The 26171-nt window shown below is 34.7% G+C and overlaps 1 protein-coding gene and 1 long non-coding RNA gene across 2 annotated transcripts; both read left to right on the top strand.

Moving 5' to 3' along the window:
* The first annotated feature begins 185 nt into the window (after positions 1–185).
* LOC144855719 (uncharacterized) lies at positions 186–18722 on the top strand. Its single transcript, XM_078713634.1, has 32 exons — positions 186–283; positions 568–722; positions 1642–1792; positions 2004–2119; positions 2574–2783; positions 3229–3403; positions 3734–3882; positions 4371–4490; positions 4967–5110; positions 5529–5712; positions 5829–5983; positions 6271–6449; positions 6995–7124; positions 7266–7449; positions 7575–7771; positions 8037–8220; positions 9053–9217; positions 9770–9974; positions 10488–10567; positions 10704–10844; positions 11028–11178; positions 11453–11595; positions 12101–12186; positions 12453–12639; positions 13063–13239; positions 13613–13764; positions 14438–14641; positions 14829–15000; positions 15570–15789; positions 16132–16221; positions 16516–16572; positions 16762–18722. The coding sequence occupies exons 2-32, from the start codon at positions 651–653 to the stop codon at positions 17528–17530; spliced, it is 5349 nt and encodes a 1782-aa protein (XP_078569760.1). The 5' UTR covers positions 186–283; positions 568–650; the 3' UTR covers positions 17531–18722.
* Positions 18723–23967: 5245 nt separating this feature from the next.
* LOC144855890 (uncharacterized) lies at positions 23968–25931 on the top strand. Its single transcript, XR_013614872.1, has 4 exons — positions 23968–24209; positions 24314–24487; positions 24592–24770; positions 25560–25931. It is a non-coding gene; the product is annotated as an uncharacterized LOC144855890 (long non-coding RNA).
* Positions 25932–26171: the final 240 nt, after the last annotated feature.

Here is a 26171-nt window from a genome sequence, read left to right as displayed (position 1 = left end):
AATGTTGTTTATATTTACATAGGGTATACGTATGCAGCCAATGACAAGCAGTTGATTGAATACTACAGCGTTGCTATTGGAAACGACCGTCGGTATCCTAAGACACGTGACAACATCGTGCCATTTACAAACGTAGAGTTGAACACGGTTTGGAAATTTTCCGACTTACTCTTAGATGAAAAGGCTACTTATTACGTGACAGTCCGGGCTTATGGAGGGCAGTTAGCTTATGCTGAGGTAACATCAAATGGTATACAAGTTGGCAAAGGCTTAGGAGTTGAAGGTAAGTAGGCCTAGACAATCTTTTGTAGACAGACTTTTCAGTATGCATTGTGAGACCAAGGCAATCGACAGGACACTTGCCTTGCCAAGATAGGAACTCATAACAGTTCTTTGATCTTATGTCAGCCACAGATAGACCCTTTGATCTCCGGAGCTCTCATTCTGTTGTTAGTTCAATTATGGTTTCAGCTCTTTAAACATTGACGTTATACTGTACTATACATTATTATACATGCTTCTTCTCTCGCCTTATATATTATATATAACGCTTTCATTTCTGTAAAGGTGGAGAAATTGAAACCAAGCTGTTCATCAACCAAGACACAGGGACATCGTTTTCTTGGTCTAACTTCTTATCAGACCAACCAATGTTCTTCTACATGTACGGCATCTCAAGTAAACCAGAGGCTACTAATATTGAATGTGACATCTTACAACAGGTTTGTAAATACATTATGATACTACAAATTAGCTTAACTAAGTATAATTATTTCATTCAAAAGATCTGTAAATCTACATTTTGTTCTGTCCAAATTGTTTATGAAATGTGAAGTTAAATTGTTTACGAACAGTGAAGTTGATTTGTGTAAGTGTGAAGTTATAAATTGTTTATGAAGTGTGAAGTTAAATTGCTTAAGAAATGTGAAGTTAAATTGTTTTTTAAGTTTGAAGTTAATTTTTTTTAAAGTGTGAAGTCAAGAAGTTTATGAAGTGTGAAGTTAAATTGTTTATTAAGTGTGAAGTTAAATTGTTTACGAAGTGTGAAGTTGATTTGTTTAAGTGTGAAATTAAATTGTTTACAAAGTGTGAAGTAATTTGTGTAAGTGTAAATTGTTTATTAAATCTAAAGTTAATTTGTTCAAAAGTGTCAAGTGTGAAGTCAAGAAGTTTATGAATTGTGAAGTTAAATGGTTTATTAAGTGTGAAGTTAAATTGTTTATGAGGTGTGAAGTTAAATTGTTTATGAGGTGTGAAGTTAAATTGTTTACGAAGTGTGAAGTTGATTTGTGTAAGTGTGAAGTTAAATTGTTTATGTGTGAAGTTAAATTGTTTACAAAGTGTGAAGTTAAATTGTTTATGAAGTGTGAAGTTAAAGTTAACGAGGTTTGTACAAATCAAACACAATTTTGTACAAAATTTCAGTTATTTCCTCAACTGTTTCATAAGACTTGATCCTTACGAAAGAGAGGGACCACAAAGGAGATGGGTGCTGTCTGTTACAGGCCTGAATAGATTACAAATAACTATAAAACAAAGTGATAAACAACCTTTTGATAACTTGCGATGAAAGTTACCAAATATATTGATTTTGAAACTACTGTTATTACCACAGTTTGTCTTGTATTTTTTATATTACAGATGGCAAAGAGTGAATGTGTATCTGAGGCATGTAAAGAGGTAGAGTCTTTATTTGATGTTGCCATGGTCACTAACACAGGCAAGGATACATACGCAGAAGAGACATACCTGAGTCTGCAGCACAATCACAACTATTATATTGTTGTATTTGGTGAGTTTCTTTTCAGCTTGGTTCCTATTTCTTATTTACTTTTATACTCGATATAATTATTGTTTATTTATTTAACAGCCCAGTGAACCACAACTAAACTATGAAACTAGTAGACAGAAATGATATTTGATACAGAAAAGATGGGTGATATCATCTTCACAATGTAACTATACAATTTTCAATCTATGCTCTAAATTTCTTTTCTTCTAAGGAAACGACGAAGCGGGACAATGCAACAAAACAAGCCGTTCGTTCAAAGTTGATTTAACAAAACCAATTGAAGGACGAATTTGGCTTGAAAACAACCCTCATGTTCCTGTAGATTTTGTAAGTTTGTCATATAATCATTCTTAGATTCTTAAGTCTATTTCGTGAGATTTCTACCTGTATAGAATTTACCTGTATAGCAATCCTTCCCTCTTCTCTTGGAATATGAGGACTTTGTCATGCATGAGAGACGTTTATATGACCGACTATGGCATCTGGACTATTCCATTTTCCATATTTGGAAGTAATGTCATAAATGTAGAGTCTATACATGTAGATATCTCCTTTGTAGACTACCAACACAACTGTATTCTGTTGGCCATTTTATAGAAAATATACTACTACTGGTTAATGCAGTGTCGTAATGCAAGGGGCAAAGTTCCTCTAGTTTAGCTAAGAAGTTAATTTGGGATGCTCATGCTCTGGTGCCCCTTAAGCTTTGTGTCACCAAGTGAGGGCTCATAGCCATTTAATACACCACTGGCTTTAATATGTGCTACTTTGGTTTTTCTAGCCTGCTTGGTTTACTGCTGACTCTACATCGTTAACTATTCACTGGAGCGAGTTCAATGATCCAGAAAGCCAGATTGGTTATTACGAGATTGAACTACTGGTGGCGGCATCATGTAAAGCTGGTGACGATGAAGTACTAACAACAGTCGTAGAAAAGGTCAAACTAGAAGCTCACCTTTCAACTTATAGCTTCTATGGGCTAAGTCTTAAGGTGAGATAACAGAAATGAACAACAGTTAATCATTTTTATATAACTACTCCCCCAGTTTTAACTAAGAATACTAAAGATAGAAATATATATATAGAATTTGTGTACATTGCTTTGTGCTATGTTCTTTTTATTTATATCTTTATATTTTAAATTCACTCTAATTTTGTGTCGATGTCCCACATTTCGTATATACCCAAGCATAAACTTCTGAATTTTACTTGACTTTTTACATTCTGTTTTGTTGTCTTTTATTTTGTCTTCTACTTTTTCCTTTGCTTCCTCCTTCTCTGTTTCCTTATTCTTTTATCGTTTTTATTTTCTTTAATTTTTAATCTTTTTGTGCTTTTGTTTTAATACACTTTCTTTGTTTTCTTTCTTTTAAAGTTAATTATGCAGTAGACATTTTATTATTCTAATGTTAACATTGTTTGTTTTTTTCTTTTAGTCATTAACTCCATATTTTGTCAAACTAACGGCAACAAATAAAGCAAGTTCATATATCACCGCGACATCGTCTCCAATATTCTTTGACGACTCGACACCGACGGCCGGTTTAGTGGTTGATGGTCTAGATTTCAGGAAGGATATGCCACACATTAGTTACGTTGATCACATGTCGGGTAAGTTTTGAACAATCTTTCCTAAAGCTTTTTAACTTTAAAGGCCAATTTACACTGACGAGCGGTAACTGTATTAAAAATAGAATCTATGTTATTCATTATGACCATTTACACACAACAAGTAGCAGAAGGGCGGTTTCTACTGAGGATAGATACAGATCCTGCGTGGGACAAGTTATACTTTTTTTTTGCGTAGCGTTACCGCTTGTCTGTGTAATTTGGCCTTATAAAGAAGAATTATATTTTCACTTTTTAAAAATATTTACTTTTATTCTCTAGCTTTTCAATTTTCCATTTTACTTCAGTCTAAATTTTTATTTCAATCTCTAGGCTCGTTTATTTTCCTACCGAATCCAAACATCGAACCATGTCCTGACCAACATGCAACGTTTGATGATGAATCTTGGCAAAGTGTGAACAGTAAGGGTATTTGGAATATGAATGGAAAAAATTGGAAAATACATTACGACCATGAACAGGTTTGATAAGCTTATGATTATTAATGTATTACAAAAATCAAAAAACATTTCCCTTTATACAGTTGCCATAGTACACTTGCACCTATGTTTCACCATTAACACACTGGCATACCTACATTTAATATAGTGTCTATCATGTTTTCATGTTTTTTTTTCTATTTTTCTTATATTTGTTCATCTTTTTAAAGATGCATGTTATTGTTATAAAGGTCCGTGCTCTGTGTATTACAATGGAGGAAAAAGCTTTCAATTTGCAAGGACTGATGACCAAACTATGTCATGTTAATACATTATGCGATAATATTAGGATGTGTCCTCGCACTCTACCTTGGCACAGGTTTGATGGTTCTAGGTCCAGACGGCGGCCAACACATCAATCGGTTCTCGGTCTTCACAAAGCGAAAGCTCTCTATTATCTCATAACTTGCATGCTTCATTGTATTTTGTATCTTTTTATGATGAAATTTATTTGAAATATTTTAATGTAGATAACGGTGACTGATCCAAACAACATTGTTCTTACCATGGAGCCTGACATCCAAGAACCGTATGTGTTAGCAGGTGCAGTATCAAGACGTGTTGATATAGGTGAAGGTGGAACATTTAAGGTTAGTACAATATAAATACATTTTCATTGCACAGCGACTTGATTCCATTTTGTATTATTATTTTAGTTTGATTAAAAACCTGTTTTTAGAATACTTTTTATACTTCTTTTTATGTTTTTTATTGGTGTATATGATGGAGCAAGAGCAGGTATTCATAATACTATGTAGTTTTTTTGAAATTTTGAAATATTTTATTTGTACTGGACGGCCTCTTCAGTCAAAGGCTGGTCTCACGGAGGGCCCAGTTATAATCGGTGGCTGTGTATGTACATGAACCCCCTACTCATCTCGAAAGATGTACTAGTATTCTTTAAAGTGCACATGAGCTAGATGTGTACACTAGACCTATGGTTTATAGCCCTTATCCAAGAAGACTCGTTCTAGCACCAGAACCATGGAGTGAGTGAGCCGCGAACCCTTGCCGATGTTATGGCAAAGGTTTTAACTTGCTGAATAAATATTATTATCATTACTAGATGGACTTGAAAGCTGCTGCCCAAGACATACCAGTAATAACGAGTGTGGTGTTCTGGGATGGACCTGATGGTGTTGTTGGTGACTTGATGGTTCCTACTGAAGAACTAGAACCTTGTTCATGCTGTTATGAGGAAAACAATGGTGTAAGTACATTCAACAGTCATCAGTTACCTTGTCTTCTATTTTATCCCCTTTCCTTCTGTCATAGGCAAGGTAGTTTTGTCTTTTATCCATTACATTTCGTACATCTTTTTTAACTTTGTGATCCATGTGGATTGTGGTTTTTCTGTTTAGTTCATTTAGTGCAATTTTGCAAATTTTTACATGTGTCCCTACCATTGTAATCTTCGTATTTAATTGTACAGCTGCAATGTGATAGTGGCTTGAAATCAGTCTGTCTTTTTATTTTTTAAATCCATTGGATGTTTAAGTTTTTAGTAATACTTCTAGTGTTGTAAAGTGAAGTTTTTGACTGTAGTTATACTGTTAGTTCTAACACTTTATAATTCTATATTGAACAGTTTCTTTAATATATTGTTCAAATTATTTGTTATATTTAAGACCGGATGTGATTGTGATTGCTCCGCGGTCGGAGCTACTACAACTCAGCGAATAACTACAACACTGCCACCAACAACCACGGTTCCATGGGAGATAATTGAAGATGGAGAAGACGTTGAGTCTGGTGAGGAGTCTAAGAAACAGACAGCTGTCGAGCAAGCATGTGGCTTACAGTTGTACGCAGGTAACTTAGACAATTTATTTTTTAACATTCTCTGTATTTCTTGAATTTAAATAAGCAGCATAACTAATATTTAATCCAGTATTTTCTTTAAAAGTTGATTGTTGTTCGTTATTCAGATAAAGAAATACCATCCGCCACTTTATGGTGCCGATTCCATCAGGATGAGGTTGACTACTTATACAGCATATTTGATTTAGCCTTTGACCCATCGAGTGATTGGCATCATTATGAATTTACGTTTAAAGAAGAATATGATCCTGATCCAGCAAAGGTAGGAGAAACAATTTCTGTAGTCACATCATGCCAATGTTCCTTTAATAAACACCCCTCGAGTAAAATGGAACAGTCAAACTATAAATGGCACTTTGACAGAGAATCATGGTACCAGTTGACACTGGATGTCACATGATCTCATATAATATATAAACCGTGTTTGGTTCACTAGAAGTTAAGACTCAACTCATTCCTTTATGCTCTTGCTTATTTCATCAACAGTATAAAAGATGATATTTTAGGGGGCCTAAAGTATAACAAATCAAATAATAATGATTTCAATAGATCGGATACACAATACAACTGAGTGTGGATGGTAATCTTTTGGGAGATCTTTCTGGTGCACCTCGTCTCTCCAACAACACAAAACTAACTCTACAACTTTGGAATGATGACAACTACGTGCCGGAATTCACAGACCCGTTTAGCATTCCTAAAACCTCAGCTTATTTCGCTAATATTAGGTAAGCATTTATATTTAAGAGTATTCATGGTAGTAGTGACAGTACAAGTGTCAAAGTTCAATCGATGATAAACGTTTTTCAAGTCATCTTTTTTCTCAAGACTGTAATTGCTATTCAAGGATATTTGTCTTATATTTTTGTTAGTTAATGTTAATTTATTTATAGAGTGCATTTTAATCACAAACAATATGGTCTCAATGCGCTGTGGACTTGGATGTTACACTTTTCAACAACATTCTTTTCACCTAAGGTCCCGTCATGTCGGTGTTGCCAACTACAGGACTATACTACTTCTGTCTAGGACAATGGCTGCCTGATCTTGTACCGGCTTAAACATTTGTTTTCCTTTAATTTAAGACTATCTCCTCCTAGTGAAGATCTTTGTAGCTATATATGTTAATGTATTTATATAGCGCATTTCACAAACAATGTTGTCTCAATGCGCTGTGGAATTAGATGGGTCCCGTCATGTTGGTGCTTCCAACTGCGGTTCTCTATTCCTTCTGTTCACGGCTTTATGGGCTTAACATTTTTTTTTCTTTAAGACTACCTCCTCCTAGTGAAGATTTCTGCAGATATGGAAGCTCTTTTATCGGTGGACTTGCCCCAGCAGTCAGGTTCCTTGCTGGAATCGGAACAGAGAAGGACACCACTGACATTCAAAATGATATCGAGGTAAAAAGTTGTTACATTGGTATTTCAATAACATGCCCCTTGTATATTAATTATTAGGGTTGGATCCAGGATGTGGCTCGCAGGCAAAAAAAACAAATAAATTGGTTGATGTTAGAGTAAAATGATTCAACCTTTTTGTAGGTCTTCATCCCATGCTACCCCTGCTACAGTGAATGTGATAGATACTTCTGTGATCCCCTGTGCAAAGCCAGTGACACACAACTTGTACAATTCACTATTGACAATTTGAAACTTGATGAGATGAGATGGTATAGTGATACAAATGGAACAGATGAGTACCTCCCAGCAACGTATTACATAAGAGGTATGTATAATAGTTTCAAACTAATCGAAAGAAAACAAAGATGGTTGTTGCATGTGCGTACAATTGAGAACAAGTGTATGTTACATCTTTCTTTTCTCAATATAATACAATACTTTATTTCTTAGTTGAGGAAATATTAGCAAATGGAGTAACAACAAATTCTTCGTCTGATGGAATCTCCGTTGACACATTGCCACCAGAGTTTGATTACATGAGTTATTATGATGTCAGTCTTGACGAGAATCAACCAATCGCTGCTCAGTCTTCAAACTCCACAATCAAAGCATCATGGGAATTTCTTGATCAAGAGAGTCTAGTAGTGGTATGATGTCATTTATGTTTTGCTGTGATAAATGAAACAAAAGATTCTCTGGGTTTATATTTAAGTAAATGTTTTACAAAAATGAGATGTTTGATTATTTGCTTTTATTTTACAAACTCAAATGGCAACTTGATGTCAGTGGCTACCAGATGTCTCTATGTAGATGGTACTGGACTTGAACCAGTACCAGTTTATGTTTGTTTATTGTACAGTTTGTATCTCTTCCAATACTGTTTTATGTTTTCATTTATGTCTCATTTTAAAGGGGTACTATTGGGCTATTGGTACTAGTCCAGGTGGCACAGATGTGCAACCTTTTGTTTACCTTGGTAATGTAAAAGAAGGAAGAAACGACAACCTTGAGGGCGTTTTAGAGAATCGTGCGTACTACTATGTTACTGTAAAGGCTGTCAATGGTGCTGGCCTTATGAGATTGGAAGAATTTGAAGGTAAAACAAGTAAAATGGCAATGCTACACTGTGCACAGTAGTTAGGTTGCTATAACAAGCCTTTGGGACACCCCTATTACGTTCTGTCTACACTATCAAACTTTATGTGAAAAATGTGAAGTTCCCATGTATGGACACAATGATGTCATATCACTACCATATTTGGACACATTTTTTTTGTCAAACTAGTTTGATAGTGTATACAGAGCTTAAGGGAAATTCATATGAAGGGAAAACTTTGCAAATGAGGGACAATATATCTGAACACTTTGGCCAACCAAGGCAATCTAACAACAGCATGCTGAGCTCTGGATATCAAAGGGTTTGTCTGTGGCTGCGACATGGTTCCACACTCCACTCCACTCGCGCCATGGAGAATATGTACATAGTACAGTACTTTAGTATTTGTCGCAGCCAGACATCAGATCAATGAGTTCCTATCTTGGCAAGATGAGCTTGTTGTCCTGTTGTTACATTGCCTTATTCCTAGCCTATTAAGAGGACATTTTGTTTGATACCAAGTTTTTAATGTCAATACTGCTTCAACAACCAACTGTTATCTGTATATAATTCTTTACATTAAACCATGAATACATACGTGTGCACTTTTCAACTTGTTTTTACAACAAGTCTTCATCTGGCAGTGACGTGATGTTAGTGGTTGCTAGGAGTACTGTAGCTTTGCTAGTTGTAGGACGTCGAACATGTACGTATTCATGGTTTAAAGTATAGAATTATATACAGATAGGTAACATAAAAACGAGATGAAAACATTTTCGAAGAACTAACCATTATATTTTTTTTTTGTAAAATTTTGTCTTGTGTCCATTAGGTGTCCTGGTTGTATTTGATTATCCAACTGTGGAAGACGTTGAAGAAACTGTATTTTACGTTCAAACTGTGGATGATTTAAATGACGATAAATATGTCAGCTTTGAACAGTCAAGACTAGGTTTAAGCTGGACAACCGCACACGATCCATCAGTAGCTGAATACCGTATGTACACCCTACTTTAGTGTAGCACCAAGTGTTGTCATACATAATTGATAGTATCTTCAATAGATCACTGGCTATCAAAATGAAAAAAATCAGGCCCTGTCTTTTGAGGTGTGGAAGTGCAATCACTCGTCTAAAGCTCTGTCTACACTATCAAAATTATGTGACAAATAAATGTGCCCTTATATTGACATGATGATGTCACATCACTACCATATTAAGGCATACCACTACTATATTTGGGCATATCACACTTTTTTTTGTCAAACTAGTTTGATAGTGTAGACAGAGCTTAACACACTTCTAACATGCCTACATCAATGATGTAGGCATGTTAGAAGTATCATGTATAATTTAAAGCCAGCTTAACTTTAGTAATCTTCTTCTACACAATAAGATACAAACAGCACATGTACTGCACCCTAAGTGTGTTGCGGAGTGCACGCCTAGAATTTTCAAAAGACATGACCTGAAAAATAAATAGTTATCACGAAAAAATAATTCTTTATTGTAACGACAACAAACATGTGATTTCTTCCCTGTCTCCCCAAGGCTACTGCGTCGGCAGCTCACCTGACAAGGCTGATGACATAATCCCCTGCATTAGCGTATCTAACGATGGTGGTGGAACAGTGGAGATTTACGATGGCAAAGTGTATATCAATGATGTGGAATATAGTAATGTCAGTGATTTTAGAACACCAGACGAGAATGGAACAATGCCTGGAAATAACAAGTTATTGCTGGAACCGGGAAAGTTAGTAAAGTAGTACAGTCTTCTCTCCCAATACCTGACACCTTTGGGCTGGCGTAATATGTCTAGTTTTCTGGAAAGTCTGGTTTTTAGAATGTGTTTTTAATGGTTAAAAAAAAAGTCTGGTTTTGGGAAAGTTTCTGGTTTTCAGAGCGTTCGATATTGGGAGAGTTGATTGTATATTTGTTTATTGCAAAAGTTTTGGACCTTGAGGTCACTGATGGTCATTATTAAGAACAATATCAAGTGTGGATGAAATGGTCAATGTACACACAGCTCAGTGACAAAGGACCTCAATGAAAACTAATTAATTGGGCCGTCCTGAATCTATTTTGATTTTATGACTGTTTTTCTTGTACTGTTTATTTATAGATTTGAAATAAAGTATCGACTGTATGAATTTGAGCAACCTTTTCATAAATACATTTCATTGGTTAATTCGCCATATTTCTTATTCTGACGTAAGTGCAAAACTTTTGTAAAAATAAATATGTTTTCTTTTTAATTCACTTGCAGATGCGTGTTTACAACTCTTTCAATTTGCAATGAAGCTCATACGTGTGTAAACAAGACCGTCAATACAACAAATATATTAGGTAATCTTTATGGATCAAATAAACTGATTAGTGACTTGTGTGTGTGTGACTGGGTGAAAAAAAGTAGCATTCGATTTTGTCATTTACATTTTGTTTTTCCTTCAATACAAACAAATTAAAACACATTTTATTTTAGGTCCCGATGATATAATCATATCCTCTGATGATGGAAACGGAATATCATTTTCCTGGGGGAAAGACATCTCTATAATGAACTCTGACCTGAACTCTGACCCACCAGTGGATACATTCAGCATGGATATATCATCAATTGGAGGTAAAGTCTCTTCTTTCATCTACAAAAAATGTGAAGCTATAGTGGTAATGTCATTGAATATGTATGTATTGTTTTATCTCCCTTGGTCTTTCTTTTTAAGTGCAACAAAATCCCTCAGTCTTTTGTCCAGAATTAATTTTATAATAGGTTATAGGATATATGTTTTCTTTTATTGTTTTAAAGGTGTTGACCCTGGTTACTCAATGTCCTTTGGAATTTTATCCAATGATGACATTAACAAAGAATATACATCCGAGGCAACTGCAGAATATGTGCCGTATATCGTAAACCCATTGTACACGATGGACAGAGTTGAACGCCATCTCAGAAGCAGGTAAGACATGCACAAAATATATATTAGCCTATTTCTACTGTAGGCCTGTTTTACTCAGAGTCTAGAGTAGGTGGAAGTAGGTAAGACTAGAGGATAGACTCTTAACTAGCCCGATTAATTCTTGGGTCCCTCTAGAGAAGCAAAAGAAGGATTACATTGTATCTACGTCCTTGCATTGCATCCTAGTGGGAACCACGCTTAATGAAACTTATAGTACGCTAACATTCTGATCACGTACGCATTAAACAATTTAATAATGTTGATTTCTTTACAGAGTAAAAGCTGTATATGAACCAAGTTTTTACATGTCACCACTTGGCCAGACAGAAATGAAAGGACCATTACAAATTATTGTGAAATTCAACAAAACTTTGGATTGGACAGATCAATATCCAAGCCTCGTCTATTGGAACAAAGGTAACATTTGAACGCGACAATTCACCACCTTCCTGAATCATGTTTCCATTTTAAACATTTGATCATTTTCAATTAAATGTCGGTTTTAATTTGTTTGATGCCAGTTCCATAAACCAACTCAAATTATTTTGTTAGGATGAGTTTGTTCCCTTGTTATGTATATGTATTAAGCTTTTATTACGATTGTTAAGAATTCCAATTCCACAATTATGTATGTAAAGAACAAATACAGTGTTACTGTACAGTTACTCTACAGGATATGATCTAGAGTATGTGCATTTTTGTTCAGGTTTTATTACGAATGTTAAGAATTCCAATTTCAACAATATGTGTATATAGAACAAATATAGTGTTACTCTACAGGATATGATCTAGAGTATGTGCATTTTGTTCAGGTTTTATTACGAATGTTCCAATTTCAACAATATGTATATATATAACAAATACCATGTTCCTCTAAAGTAAGATATGATCTAGGATATGATGTATTTACTACTTCTCTTAGATGATGGTCAATGGAAGGACGCTGGTCTAACGTGTCCAGATGAATTGCCACAGTTTGATGAAGAAATAGGAGAAATTTCAGTTATGGTGAGTATTTGATATCATTTTGCTGATGTCATATTACTACCATATTTGGGTACATCACACTTTTTTTTCAAACTAGTTTGATAGTGTAGACGGAGCTTTAAACCTTCATTTCACTTTTTCACAATTTCAGTTATTGTCGTTTCTTAGATGATTAAGATTACCTCTCTTTTCCAAACCGTCAATAAAAATATTGTAATTTTCAGATACAACAGAATCTTTCACAGTTTCTAAAATTAATTTGAATTATCTATTTATGAATACTAAAGGTCTGTGGAACAAGTCTTACAGAAACCGAAACAGCTACCAGAAGAAGACGTGATACCGATTCATACAACCCACAAAGTTATTTTAGTAAAGAAACACTTTTCACTGTCGCTGTTGTCGACAAGAACGCTGTGAACGATCCACCAGTAATTATAATGCAAGACGTCTTAAAAATACACGAAGATGCAGGTAAGAAACTTGTTAATACTTGCTTATTTGTCGAAATATATTCAGCTTCATTTTCTTCCATTTCATTAACATTTGTGAATAGTTTTTATAATTAAGCTAAAACAATTCGATGTGGAAAACACTAATCTGAATTAAGTGTTGTATCCATTTTGAAATAAAGTTGTATTTGTATTTTGCTGCATGGTGTTTCACTTGCCATCAAGCGTTTCAAACATACATGGGTTTTACACAAACACGCAAGGAGTGTCCCAATCAATTTGTAACCATTACACAAAAGTCTCCAGTGGTTCAATGGTAGAATGTCTGCAAATCAAGCATTTGTTTTCTTAAGTTCGAAACTTTGTTGTGTTCCTTTTTCTCATTCTCACAGGTTTCTTCTGGCGGGGTAAAGTAAATTTACAAACAAGTTTTGTTTAATTTCAGGAATTCTAGAGTACCAAATACACGTCTCAGATTCTGATGATGATCCAGTTGTTTTGGAACTAGATTCTAAGTATCCAGTAACAGAACTTGGTGAAATTGTGGAGTTAAGTTCAGATGGTTTCTTCAAATTTAAACCTTGTTTGGATTGTTATGGACAAGCAGTTATATTTATCAAAGGTGTGTATTATACTTTGTAATTATATTAGTAATTTGTTGTTATATATGTCATGTGTGGTAGCTATTTCTCATTCTTAAACTTTTCTCATTTTTACTGTCTATAGTTTACATAAACTACTACAGTATATAAGTAATGTAATCCTTTCAACGCAACAAATACTAGTACACATAACTGATCAGCATCATGACATTTTCATCGAAATTAAAAATATATAATTATTAAATCTACTCCAATGCTGTTAAAAAAATGTCCTTCATGTTTCCAATGAGTTATTTTTGTTTGTGTCTGTTGTATTGGTCCTATATAAGTTTCTACTTTGTAGGTTTTTTTTCACTTAAGTATGGTTTCCTTTTTTTCTTTAACAATGTTCAGCTGTTGAGACCCCAGAGAGTCCATTTATAGAACCACTATCTTCGACCAAGAGTTTTGAGATTGACATATCATCTGAACATGATCCACCAATTGTGTACTTCTGTACAAAGAAAACAGCCGACACACCTGCTGTCAATCAAAGATTCTATCAGGTAAGAATTGTTAGAAAACAAGTAATCTGACCAATCACAATCAATGGTTGGTAGTATGTCTCTTGTGATTGGTCAAAAAGAGTTGTGCCTTCTAAAGCTTAGTTCCCACTAGGAAGCAACGCAAAGACGTAAGCACAAGTAATTTGACCAATCATCGAGCTATGAATCATAACAAAATATTTCTTGTGATTGGTCAACTAACATGCGTTGAATGTATGCCATTTAGTTTATGCCATTGGTTGCGTGTACACCTTTGCGTTGTATGAACTATGCATAATAAAGTATCTAATACCCTTTTCACATCTGCATAAATTGTAACAACCTGTAACAAGTTGTAACCAGGTTTGATCTCCCGACTTATTACACGTTTTCACACATGCATACACAAACTTTGTGAAATCTCTGGAGTAAAGAAGAGTTGCGTGCTATTTGATTAATATGATTGGTCAGTTAATACCAGGGCAATACACACACGCGGAGTGAGAACTCGGAACAAAAAGACAGACCTGTTGCTGGTGTGTTTTTTCCAGAAATTGTCTTCACACTATGCAAACCTGGTTACAAGTTGTTACATTTTGCAGATGTAAGGGTATTAGAGACAGTACAACTAACATCTTGTTCAGACTGCTCAATTCTACTCAATGTATTCAGATCTGTCATTGTCTGCTTACAGGTAACGATGGAAGAAAACACGGACACTAACATTGCTTACAGTGATTTGATTGGCTATGTTGGTGCGTATGACGTTGATTCAGATGACCTGTTGAACCTCATGTTCCAAACCCCACCACAAGGACAATTCCATATAAAACCACCGGGAAGAGGTGTACCACCGGCGGATGAAGACTTGTGTCAAATACAGTACCCTCATGCAGAGGTAAAAAATATGTGTATTAATGGTTTATTTATTTTTTTTTAAAGACACATAGTTTATATCTCCCTACCACTTTACATTCCATATTTGGGCATATTTTCCAGTTCTAATGATAAAACTACAATACTACATCCTTTGTTGCTATATATATTATTATTATTTATTCAATGCATTTTTCTTATTTTATTAGAGTTTGATGACCTGGGTGTGGACAGAGGTTACGTATAAACCAAATCCAGATTTCTACGGATCTGATTCGCTGTCAGTGTTTGCACTTGACAAAGACGGCTTGTATTCAAAAGTACTTGAGATAGATATTGCTGTAATGCGAAACCCCTGCTCTGTACATGGAATATGTCAAGGTAAATCATAGAAATATTTTTATAGAAAATCCCGGAACATTGTATAAGTGAGCTCTAAAGCTTGGTTTCCACTAGAGATGCAACACAAGGACGTGATGCAACGTAAAGGATTTGCGATGAAATATTCAAACTGTCACTTGTCATTAGTCAACTCGCTTGCGCTGCATCTACGTCCTTGCATTGCGTCTGTAGTAGGAACCAAGCAGTCTATGAGTTGAAAGGAGAAAGAGAACCTATTGTGAATCATGTCAATGACATGGGATTCCTGGTGTCTGCCTTCTTTCTTACAAATTAAAACCAACTTAAATTTTGTATTGTTTGATTCTGGTACTGAGTCTCCAAAATGTATTTTATAATTTTGATCTATTGTGTACCATTTTGAATGTCAATTATGCGATGCTTTAGGATTTTTACCGCGGAGAAGAACAATATAAATGGCACACTCTATAGAATGATTATGACTGTTGCATTGATCTTAACCAGTCGTCCTATCATGTGAGAGAAATTTATTTTTAAAAGCTTTTAACGTTTGTTAGTACCGTTTATTAAAAGTAATGTATTGTTAACAGGGGTGTTCAATGACACAAAGTGTGAAGATCCTAAACGTAAAAATGGATTTGATGGATACAATTGCTCATGTGAATTCGGCTGGCAAGGAGAATACTGTGAAAGTGATCGAGATGAGTGCCAACTTGATGACCCGTGTGCTAGCCCGTATATATGCACAAATGAACCAGGTGGTTTCCGCTGTGCCTGTCCACCTGGAAAACCAAATTGTGATATGGAAGCGTAAGTAATACTACTTAAAATCAGCGTAAGCATATTCGTGTATATTGCTTTTCTTCTATGTTTACGGCTTCAGTGTCCGTACTGCGTGAAAAACACAAAGAGTTCCTACATTGTGCGCAATATTCCTACTGATGCGACGTATTCAAGATTGCCAACATCCTTAATTAATAAGCGCAAGTACGGTAATACTACTTGAAATCAGCGTAAGCATATTAGATTCGTGTATGTTGCTTTTCTTCTACGTTTACGACTTCAGTGTCCATACTGCGTGGAAAACGCCAACATCCTTAATTATTCTGTAAGTGGAATGTATTATTAAAATGTATCAACATTTACATACAGGTGGGTGATAAGTTTAATAAGCCTGGCTGTTGGTGCAATTATATTCGGTAGCCTGGCAGGTATTGCTTATTGGTATAAGAGAAAGAACAGGTAAGTGACTTTATATGTAGTGTTCCTAATAATATTATAGCATTATCAAAATATATTCATTTAATACAAGCGCCTTTGATTTTTACTTCGGTTTAGTTGATACTGGCGCTATACAAATACCTAAATTATTATTATTAAATTATTATTATATATTTTTCATGTGATTTTTTGTATGTTTTTTTATGTGATTAAAATACAGGTATAATAAATAAGCAAAAATGTTAGAGTAGACTTTAGGTTTATAGTTAATTAAGTTTTACTTTTGTTAACACGATGTTCATACAATTTATCTAGTAAAATAGACTTTGATGAAAGTGATGAAGATCATATTAATGTACTACCTATGGATAAGTAAGTATTAAACTTAATGGAAAAACCTTTTAATATGGTTATACATAGGCTGTAGTAGTAGTAGATGTGATAATACAAGTTATAAGTCATAGTCTACTAGTTATTTTGAATTGATATATATAGGATAATTACATTTCTCTATTAAACTATGTCCGTCTATATAATAATACTATTTTTGTCTTGTTAAAGCGAAAGCCAAGTTCAGATGGAAACATTTGATGGCAGCAACGCTATTGAAGAGACTGTGAATGCTGAAACATCTCTTCAGTCCAATAATGTATGTGTTCCTATAGAGGGAACGAGTGATACGAAGAATACAGGCGACAATACACAAAAGAGAAATGTCACTAAACCAAAGCGAAATCAAGTTTCACCACAACCACCTAAAATAGAGAATGAAGATGGAGGAAAAAGGTCTCCAACTGACGAATTCAAAAGACCAATGAGTTCTCCGAGAAATCAGTTCCTAGCTTCTACCGATGTTGATGATGATGCCATAAGTTTATCGTCTCTTGGCGATGTGAAAGGAGGCGACAATTTAAATCACTCACTGGATGGACGCGTGTCTCAGAATGAGCTAAAGGTAGCGTTTGCTCCTACTAAGAGATTACCAAAGAAGCAAGCCAGAGTAGTTGGTATCAACAAGGTTTATGATGATGTTGAAGAATTTGTGGATGATGGAGAGTTACAATCATCTGGAGCAGTTGAAAAACCTCACATGGCATCTGAAGAACTTGAGAGAACCACTCTAGTTGATTCCCTAATTGCTGAAACAGAACCTGTAAATCATCAGGTGGCACCTGAAAATCTGCAGAAAACCACTCCAGCCGATTCCATAATCGTGATGACTCAAGACCCATCTGAAATGTCTGAGGAGGTACCTGAAGATCTTCAAAGAGCCACTCCGTTCCTCCCCGGTGTCATTGACGATGGTTTGATGTCGGAGGATGTTGTTTAGAATGTATATGGCATAAACGCCCAACGAGAGATCCTCCCAAAATGGATTTTTAATCAAGTGTTCTGTTGACAAATAAATGTGTATGCAATCTACAATCATCATGTATTAATTTTTTTTTACTAAAATCTGCATATACAACATTACTGAATGTGCGATTCAGATCCGCTGTGCGGCAATTGCAATATTTTAGTGTTGGTATGCATTTGATTCAGTTAACCTTTACTATATGTGTTCATATAATGTATATTAATCATTTAGTATTTCTCTGTTTAATGGACGCCCACTTCGACAGAGGTTCTGTTGGTCAATCTAATGACCTAAGGTGAAACTAATGACCTGAAGTATGGTCAGTAACTAAAGTAACTCAAAAGTAGTATAAGTAGTCAGAATAGTTTCGCCTCACATAGGTGTCATTTTGACTTATGAATATTCATTAGCAGGTCTCAATAAATTATGAATATTCATTAACAGTTCGTTCAGAAACGACACCTATGTTATGGTATAGTATTGTGAGTACTTCATAACCAGCAGCAGTGTAATCGGGTGACGATTCCTGTGCTGCACGCGTAAAGGTATGTGGTCACTCGTCTCCCCGGAGTGCGATCATAGCTTTACGTATCACAGGAATCCGAAGTCCACCTAACCGTCCGTGCTTTCGGATTCACGTAAAATATTCATAAATATTCCATCATTGTTGTCTTATTACTTAAATACTGTATTATAATTTTCATATGACATAATTATTATTGAAGCCGGCGGCTTCAAAAGACCCAGTTTTTAAGGTCAAAGTTCGTTATCGCCTTACCAGGTGACTGAATACATAATTAAATAAGTAAAGTAACTGAAAAGTATTATAAGTATTTTAGAGTGGTTTTGCTTCACATTGGTGTCAATTGCACCTCTTACTGAACATAGTCAGTCCATAAATCATTAATAAGTCCATAAATCATTAATATTCATTAGACATCAGGTGTTAATTAACATAACAGCTACCTACTGACGTCACGTCATACTTGGCATACCACCTGCATACGTACGTCACACCTGCAGGACATGCGCGCATACAGCATTCTAAAAAGGAATGATGATATTGTGTGTGGCAAAATCTTGAAAAGTACAGTTTAATTTCAAATAAAATGGTGAATTGACAGAAAAATACCTCCATGATTTGGTGTTTAGTATTGCAGCCTATTGAAATAGTGTCTATTTCGTTTAATTCTTGATGCAAAACGTTTTCGAAAAACACCAGTAATTTTGAGCCGGCCAGTACAACTAGGCCTAGCCTAGGCCTATGCCTACGTGTACGACTGCTGCTGGTGGACGTGACACGTGGAAAGTCGCGGCTCACTCAAATGGTTAAAATTCAACATGCTTGTTGTAGCAATTATCATTGTAAGTACATTATTATTATTATTATTATTACGGTATGGATGGGGGTAGGCCTAGCCCTAGTACTAGTAGGCTACGGCGAGTTAGCCTAGGCCTAGGCCTAGCCAAGTTGGGTACGAGTTGACCAGCACCTGCTATGCCTACCTACACATAGCTAGCCTATCTAGGGATAGAGTTGATGTAGGCCTACCAAACTATATATTATAATTTTGTATACAATGGACTTGGGATCATGTAGGCTAATTGTTCTACTGTCTAGTTTTTTAAAACTCTGGATAGAAAATGGCAGACGAATTGGGATGTGTCGGGAGAAATACATTTTTCTCAACTTGTCATTTTCTAGTCATTCAGACATTAAGTCATTACGTTTCCAGGACATTTAGGCCTTTCTGGTGGTCTTTTCTGCCTGCCAACTCCACGCAGGCAGAAACATTTTTGTTATGCCTCACACGTATGGCTATTTGGCTAAAAATCAGGAAAAACATTTTGAAATTAACTTGCCTATAGTATTTATGTAATTAATTTGACATGGTTGATGTAGTACAGGAAAGCTAACGTCCAAAAATTAAACATAGAGGGCGTATTATTAGTTGTTTTTTGTATTCGATTGGGACTGTTAATCGGCACAGACATGCCCTTTGCCCTTATTAAATAATTGCCAGCCTCTGTGATATATAGAAAACACAATTTGGTCAATAAAATGCCATTCATAACTGAATGTTTTTGTACATCTTTCAGATATTTGGTTTTCCATGACCTTTGGTCTTTCTGGGGATTTTTTTACTTTTCAATGTTTTTTAATAATTGCTGTATCATCTGATATACTGTAGTATAGATTAGTTTGTAATGTTCATTGGGATTTCATTATTAATTTCAGGGTCTTTTTGGAATATAACTTGTTTGTCACAAAGACGCAGAACATTCAGCATTTGGATTTAACTCATCCAGTGGATAGCCAGGTAAGATATTTCAAAAACTGAATGTTAAGCAAGCTTAAACTTAAATAGCAAAAATCAAGAAAGACAGTTTTTTCTGTCAGTTGATGGTTGGTTGCAGCCACTGTGTATTTCTTTGAACATTACCTATTGCTACTGTAAAAACTGTTGACAGGTAATGTTCAAAGAATTAAACCAATGCTTAAACTTGCACTAAATAGCAAAACTTTTGCGTAGCTAGACTTCATTAGTTGACAGTTGGACTCCAATGCTTAAACTTGCACTAAATAGCAAAACTTTTGCATAGCTAGACTTCATTAGTTGACGGTTGGACTCCTTGCAAAAAGTAATTACATTTAGTACAAACTTTTGATATTTAAAACTTTTATCAACTGTGTTTCAATATTTATACTATTTGTACAGGTAATTTTCAAAGAAATAAACCAATGCTAGCTAGACTTCATTAGTTGCCGGTTGGACTCCTTTGCAAAAAATAATTACATTTAGTACAAACTTTTGATATTTAAAACTTTTATCAACTGTGTTTCACTATTTGTACAGGTAATTTTCAAAGAAATAAACCAATGCTAGCTAGACTTTATTAGTTGACGGTTGGACTTCTTTGCAAAAATGAATTTCAATTAGTACAAACCTTATGTAAAAACCAATGCTTAAACTGAAATAGCAAAACTTAAAGACAGTTTTGTCTAGCTAGACTTTGTTAGTTGACGGTTGGTCTCCTTTGCAGCCACTGGTTTATTTCTTTGAACATTGTCTAATAGTATTACTACTTTGAATTAAAACCACATGTACATTTTTCAAAATGAATTTTATTTTATACCCAATCAAAAGGTTAGTGCCTAATTTCTTACACTAAAGGGATGTTCATTATTACTGTCTAATGCTACACATTTTAAATTTGCAAATAAGAAAGGGGAATATACAGTAAGTTGTCTTGGGATGTACAAATGTACTGTGGTGTACAGTTTCTGACCAAGCCATGAACTGTAGTAGAGCAATTGATACTGGGTTCATGATATGATATAGGGCATTTATGTCAACAATTAATATTATCTACAATATTCCATAGCCTTGTAGTCTCATTGTTCAATAACTATTAAGCGTCAATTCCTTAGCAATTGGAGCAAATGTTGTGTTGGTAAGCTGAAATAATATATTCAGAAGAAAATAATATACTCTGTTATTCAGAAGAAATGTTTCAAGTCAGAATAATATTTCTTTTTCATAGCATGGCTATGAAAGGTTAGATACTGTATGCCTACACAACAGTCATTCAAAAGAAGAACTATTACACACAATGGGATTTTTTTATTCTACGGCATCCCATACCAAAATAAAAGCGTGTTCAGCAAAGAGTTTTTCTGTCAACCTTCTTCTGTTCTCGGTACTTTTGCCAGATATAGTGAGAACAATAACTGGGCTCAGGAAGCAAACTTTGTTGTAAAATGTTCACTTAGTTGTAAACTAAACTAAACTTTTTTTTGGTAGAATCAAGACCATGTGTAGTTCGTCGTCTTAGTGAGATCTGTTGAATAGCGTATTAGTTTCTTTGTCTTCTAAACTTTTTTTGGTAGAATCAAGACCATGTGTAGTTCGTCGTCTTAGAGTGAGATCTGTTGAATAGCGTATTAGGTTCTTTGTCTTCTATGGGTACATGAACTTTTGTTTGTATCTATTTCTTTTTTTCAATTGGCGTACAGTATCATCAGATACATTCTAATTAAGTGTATCTGTCCATACCATTTGAGGTTGAATATACAGTAATGTACATATTTCATTGGGCACAACTGAAAGACAGTTTTGGCTAGACTTCTCAGTCGACGGTTGGACTCCTTTGCAGCCACTGCATGGTTCATTCTGTGAACAAACTTCTGATATCAAACTTCTATCAACTTTTGATATTTGAAACTGTTTGAATTCCCAGTATTTGCTACTGTAAGCCAGGCGTGTCATTTTGCGGTACCCAATCCAAAGCTGAAATAGGGTTACTTACTCAATGATGTTGTATAGAATAAGGATGTTCATTATTAATACGTGATACTACACATTTGGCAAATTAAAAAGGGGAAAAATTGTCTTGTGATTTACAAATACAGTATGTTGTGGTGCTGTATTCTTCTTGAGAAATTGGTTTTCCACTAGTCTAGATACTGTCGACAGGTTCAACACAGAAAGTATGTTTATAGGATAGGCCTACCTTGACACTGTTAAATAACCAGATCATGTAACAACTTTTAAACTTTTAACTTTTAGGCATTTTGTTTGTAGCTGATCATTACTTTGAACTTGTACAAATTTTCTCTCAACTCAATCTTCCTTGTACTGTATTCCATTTCTAGAATACAATTGTTTAAACAATATATTTACAATTATGAAAAGGGACAAAATTTAAAACAAATAGTTCTTTGAATAGAAAGTTAGTTGTAAAAGGTTCACTGGAATTTTTTACTAGAATAGTCGTCTTAGTTAAGTTAGTGAGATCTGTTGAATACCATATAAGTTTCCCCAACTAACTGAGTAATACAGCTACAGTATTAAAACCTTCTTTGCTAGTACTGTAATCTTTTCATTTATTTCATATTTTCGTAACATTATTTAATGGAATAACTGATCGGTAGTTTCACTGTATCCCTGTCCCCTTGGGTAGACCTCGTCATGCCACTACATGGTTCATTTCTTTAAACATTACCTATTACTACTTTGAAACCACATGTTTAAAAAAATGAATGCATTTAGTAAAAGTTCACTTTTATCAACTGTGTAAATAATATTTGTACTTAATTATTTGCTACTGTAAAAACTGTTTAAAAATGAGAGGTAATGTTGAAAGAGATAAAGCAATGCTGAAACTGAAAGACACTTTTGTCTAGCTACACTTTGTTAGCCGATGGTTGGACTTCTTTTGATATTTGAACCTGTTTAAATTCCCAATATTGGCAGTTAATTATTTGCTACTGTATGTCAGGCGTGTGTCATTCAGCAGTACCCAATCAAAAGCTGAAATAGGGTTATTACTTATCAATGATGCGACAGAATAGGGATATTCATAATTACTATGTGATACTACACATTTAAAATTTGCCAAATTGAAAAGGGGAAGAATTGTCTGGTGTGGTGTAGTGTTTCATACTAGGTTCATTATAAGATGTAGACAATTTATTAGAACAATTACTGTAATACTGTCTAAAGTTCCAGCATTGTTTCAATGTTGGAACTTTAAAGTATTTGGCAATTTAAGTTATGAAAAGGTACAATATTTGAAACAAGTAATGGTAGGATTATTTCAATAACTTGATTCTGGGAATGCAAAGTTAGTTGTAAAAGGTTCACTGTAACATCTCAGACTCCAACTTTTGTACTAGAATAGTCGTCTTAGTGAGATCTGTTGAATACCATCAAAAGCCTTGCTCTTATTCATTAGTATTGTGTAATACAGATTAAATCCTCAGACATTATTACCTTCTTTGCTAGTACTATAATCTTATTATTTATTTCATATTGTCGTAACATTATTTAGTGGGATAACTGGTCTGTAGTTTCCTCGTGGTCCGCGTTTTACTGTATCCCTGTCTTGTGTGGGTACATGACATTTTGTTGTTATTTATTATTTTCAGCTTAACACTGGTTTGATTAGTTACATTGTTTTACATATGATTTTGCATTATTATCCTTTCTGTCTGTAGTAGATATTACTCTTTTTATTTCCATGTCAATGATTGAATTTCTGAGAGATGAATAACTGAATGTTTTGTTCCGTCATTGAGATCTTACGTTTTCCATAACCTTTTGGCGTATCATCAGAAATTGTAATTAAAATGTGTTCATAACATTTGAGTTTGAATACAGTATACCATACAGTAATGTACATTAACAATGTCAGTTTTTTTGGAATATAACATAAAAACTTTAAAAAAAAAACCAAAAAGATAAGACAACATTCAACAGTTTAATGAAACTGGATAGCCAGGTACAGTAAGACATTTTAAACAGCAAAACTGAAAGATACTTTTGTCTACTGTAGGTGTACTGTAGGTGTTTGTGAATTGATTTGTTGTGTATTTAATAATTATTTAGTGTAGGTCTACTATGTGAAAGCAGTAACCTGTAAAGATCTGTGGTATACTGTATGTAGTAATAATTACTTTGTTAAATCATTTTTCAGTTTCTACTGATGTCGATGACTCCATTTACGTATTTAATGTGAAGGATTGGACGTGTAGCTCAGAAATTTGTGCGTTGGCTCTTACTAAAGAGTACGAAAGAAGCAAGCTAGATTTATGATATTGAAGAATTTGAGGATCATTTGAAGATGAACACCGAAATAATTATTTAGTGTAGGTACTCATTGATATTGTTCAGTCCTGGTTTTGTGATTGCCCCACCTGTAAAGATCTGTGTTATACTGTATGTAGTAACAATTGTATAAATCATTTTCTAGATTCTACCGATGTTGATGACTGCATTAACATCTTTGGGTAAGGTGAAGGAATGGATGTGTAGCTCAGAAATGTTTGCGTTGCCTCCTACTAAAGAGTACCAAAGAAGCAAGCTAGATTTATGATAGAATGTGTGGATCATTTGAAGAAGATGAACACCGAAATAATTATTTAGTGTAGGTAGTCATTGATATTGTTCAGTACTGGTTTTGTGATTGCCCCACCTGTAAAGATCTGTGTTATACTGTATGTAGTAACAATTGTATAAATCATTTTCTAGATTCTACCGATGTTGATGACTGCATTAACGTCTTTGGGTAAGGTGAAGGAATGGATGTGTAGCTCAGAAATGTTTGCGTTGCCTCCTACTAAAGAGTACCAAAGAAGCAAGCTAGATTTATGATATTGAAGAATGTGTGGATCATGTGAAGAAGATGAAAACCGAAATAATTATTTAGTGTAGGTACTCATTGATTATTCAGTCCTGTTTTTGTAATTGCCCCACAAGAAGTGAATAAAACAAGAATTCCAACATGGAAGCAGTAACCTGTAAAGATCTGTTATACAGTCTCTTAAAGCCCCCTTCCCTACGTTTTTTAGATCTAATTTAAGATCACAAACTATATTTAATGTAAAAATAATACTATATGGTCCTATTGCGATAACTTTTTTCGTCTTTATAAACGGTTAAAAATGTGAAAAATAAGTCGATTGTAATAATTATAGCGGCCCGCTATAAATCCCAAAATGCATTGCGCGCGGATTGATATTTTTGTTTTTCACCTGTAATTCGCCCACTTTTCGATCGATCGTGAGGCCAAAACAAATGGAAGACTCCTAACTTTTCAGCGAAAATACCGGGTTTTCCCCAATTTGTATCAACGGAGTCTGGCAAAAATAGAAAGACAATTAATGCAGCAACTATACAACGTCAGGCTAGGTATATAGCTAGCGTACGATGTTCGTACGTTACCGATGTTTGCCAGCTAGGCCTACAAAACTAAGCCTAGCTAGGCTAGGCCTAAGACCGTCCACGAGAGGTCGATCGCCGCGAGCTACTTAGGTAGTGCATTGTTTCTCACTTTTTATCATAATTTACCATAAAACGTACATTTAAGACAAGGAATGACATGGTTTAATGTTTTTAAAGTGATATATATGTATTATTTTCCAAAAAACGTTCAAATTTGCAGGGAAGGGGTCTTTAACAGTATATAGTAATAATTCATTTTTTAAATCATTTTCTAGATTCTACCGATGTTAACACCACCACCAATACGTTGGTAATGTGAAGGAATGGACGTGTAGCTCAGAAATGTGTGCATTGGCTCCTACTAAAGAGTACAAAGAAGCAAGCCAGATTTACCTTTGAACAGTAAACCAACATCATTGAGCACTGATATTCTTTGCTGCGCCATGAGCAATGACTGTTGGCGCTATATAAATCGAGCGACTGATTGCGTTGGCCCAGATTTATGATATTGAAGAATTTGAGGAACATGTGAAGAAGCTGAAAACCCAAGATGGAATGTAATCAACAGAACCTGAAAGTCATCTGCTCAATTTTCCAGTTATGAACTTAATATCTGACCTACAAAAACTGTATAGTATTATTGAGAATCTACAGCGTTTTTGGCTTGGAAATAAATTGTATAGTTTACATTTACTGTATGTATTTAATGGCAATTATATTTCTATTTATTTTTATTTTTTTATATACCATTACTAAATTACATGGCGATAATGGAGAAGTTTAGCATGTTTTCAAATGTAGTTGTGAATCTGATTTTATGATATTCTACGTTTAGTTTGTGTACCGTTTCGTAAATGGTACTCAAAAGATAGGTAGCTGCCTGCTGA

Source organism: Antedon bifida, chromosome 11 (genome assembly GCF_963402885.1).
Source record: "Antedon bifida chromosome 11, ecAntBifi1.1, whole genome shotgun sequence".
Lineage (NCBI taxonomy): Eukaryota > Metazoa > Echinodermata > Crinoidea > Comatulida > Antedonidae > Antedon > Antedon bifida.
Note: the sequence above shows the minus strand (reverse complement) of the source record. Positions and strands in the feature narration are given on the sequence as shown.

Bases quoted from the DNA above. Each gene is read 5' to 3' on its own strand.
- LOC144855719 (XM_078713634.1), top strand. From the start codon at position 651: ATGTTCTTCTACATGTACGGCATCTCAAGTAAACCAGAGGCTACTAAT. The intron at 723-1,641 runs GTTTGTAAATAC...TTTATATTACAG, and splicing joins AATGTGACATCTTACAACAG to ATGGCAAAGAGTGAATGTGT. The intron at 12,640-13,062 runs GTAAGAAACTTG...GTTTAATTTCAG, and splicing joins AAAAATACACGAAGATGCAG to GAATTCTAGAGTACCAAATA.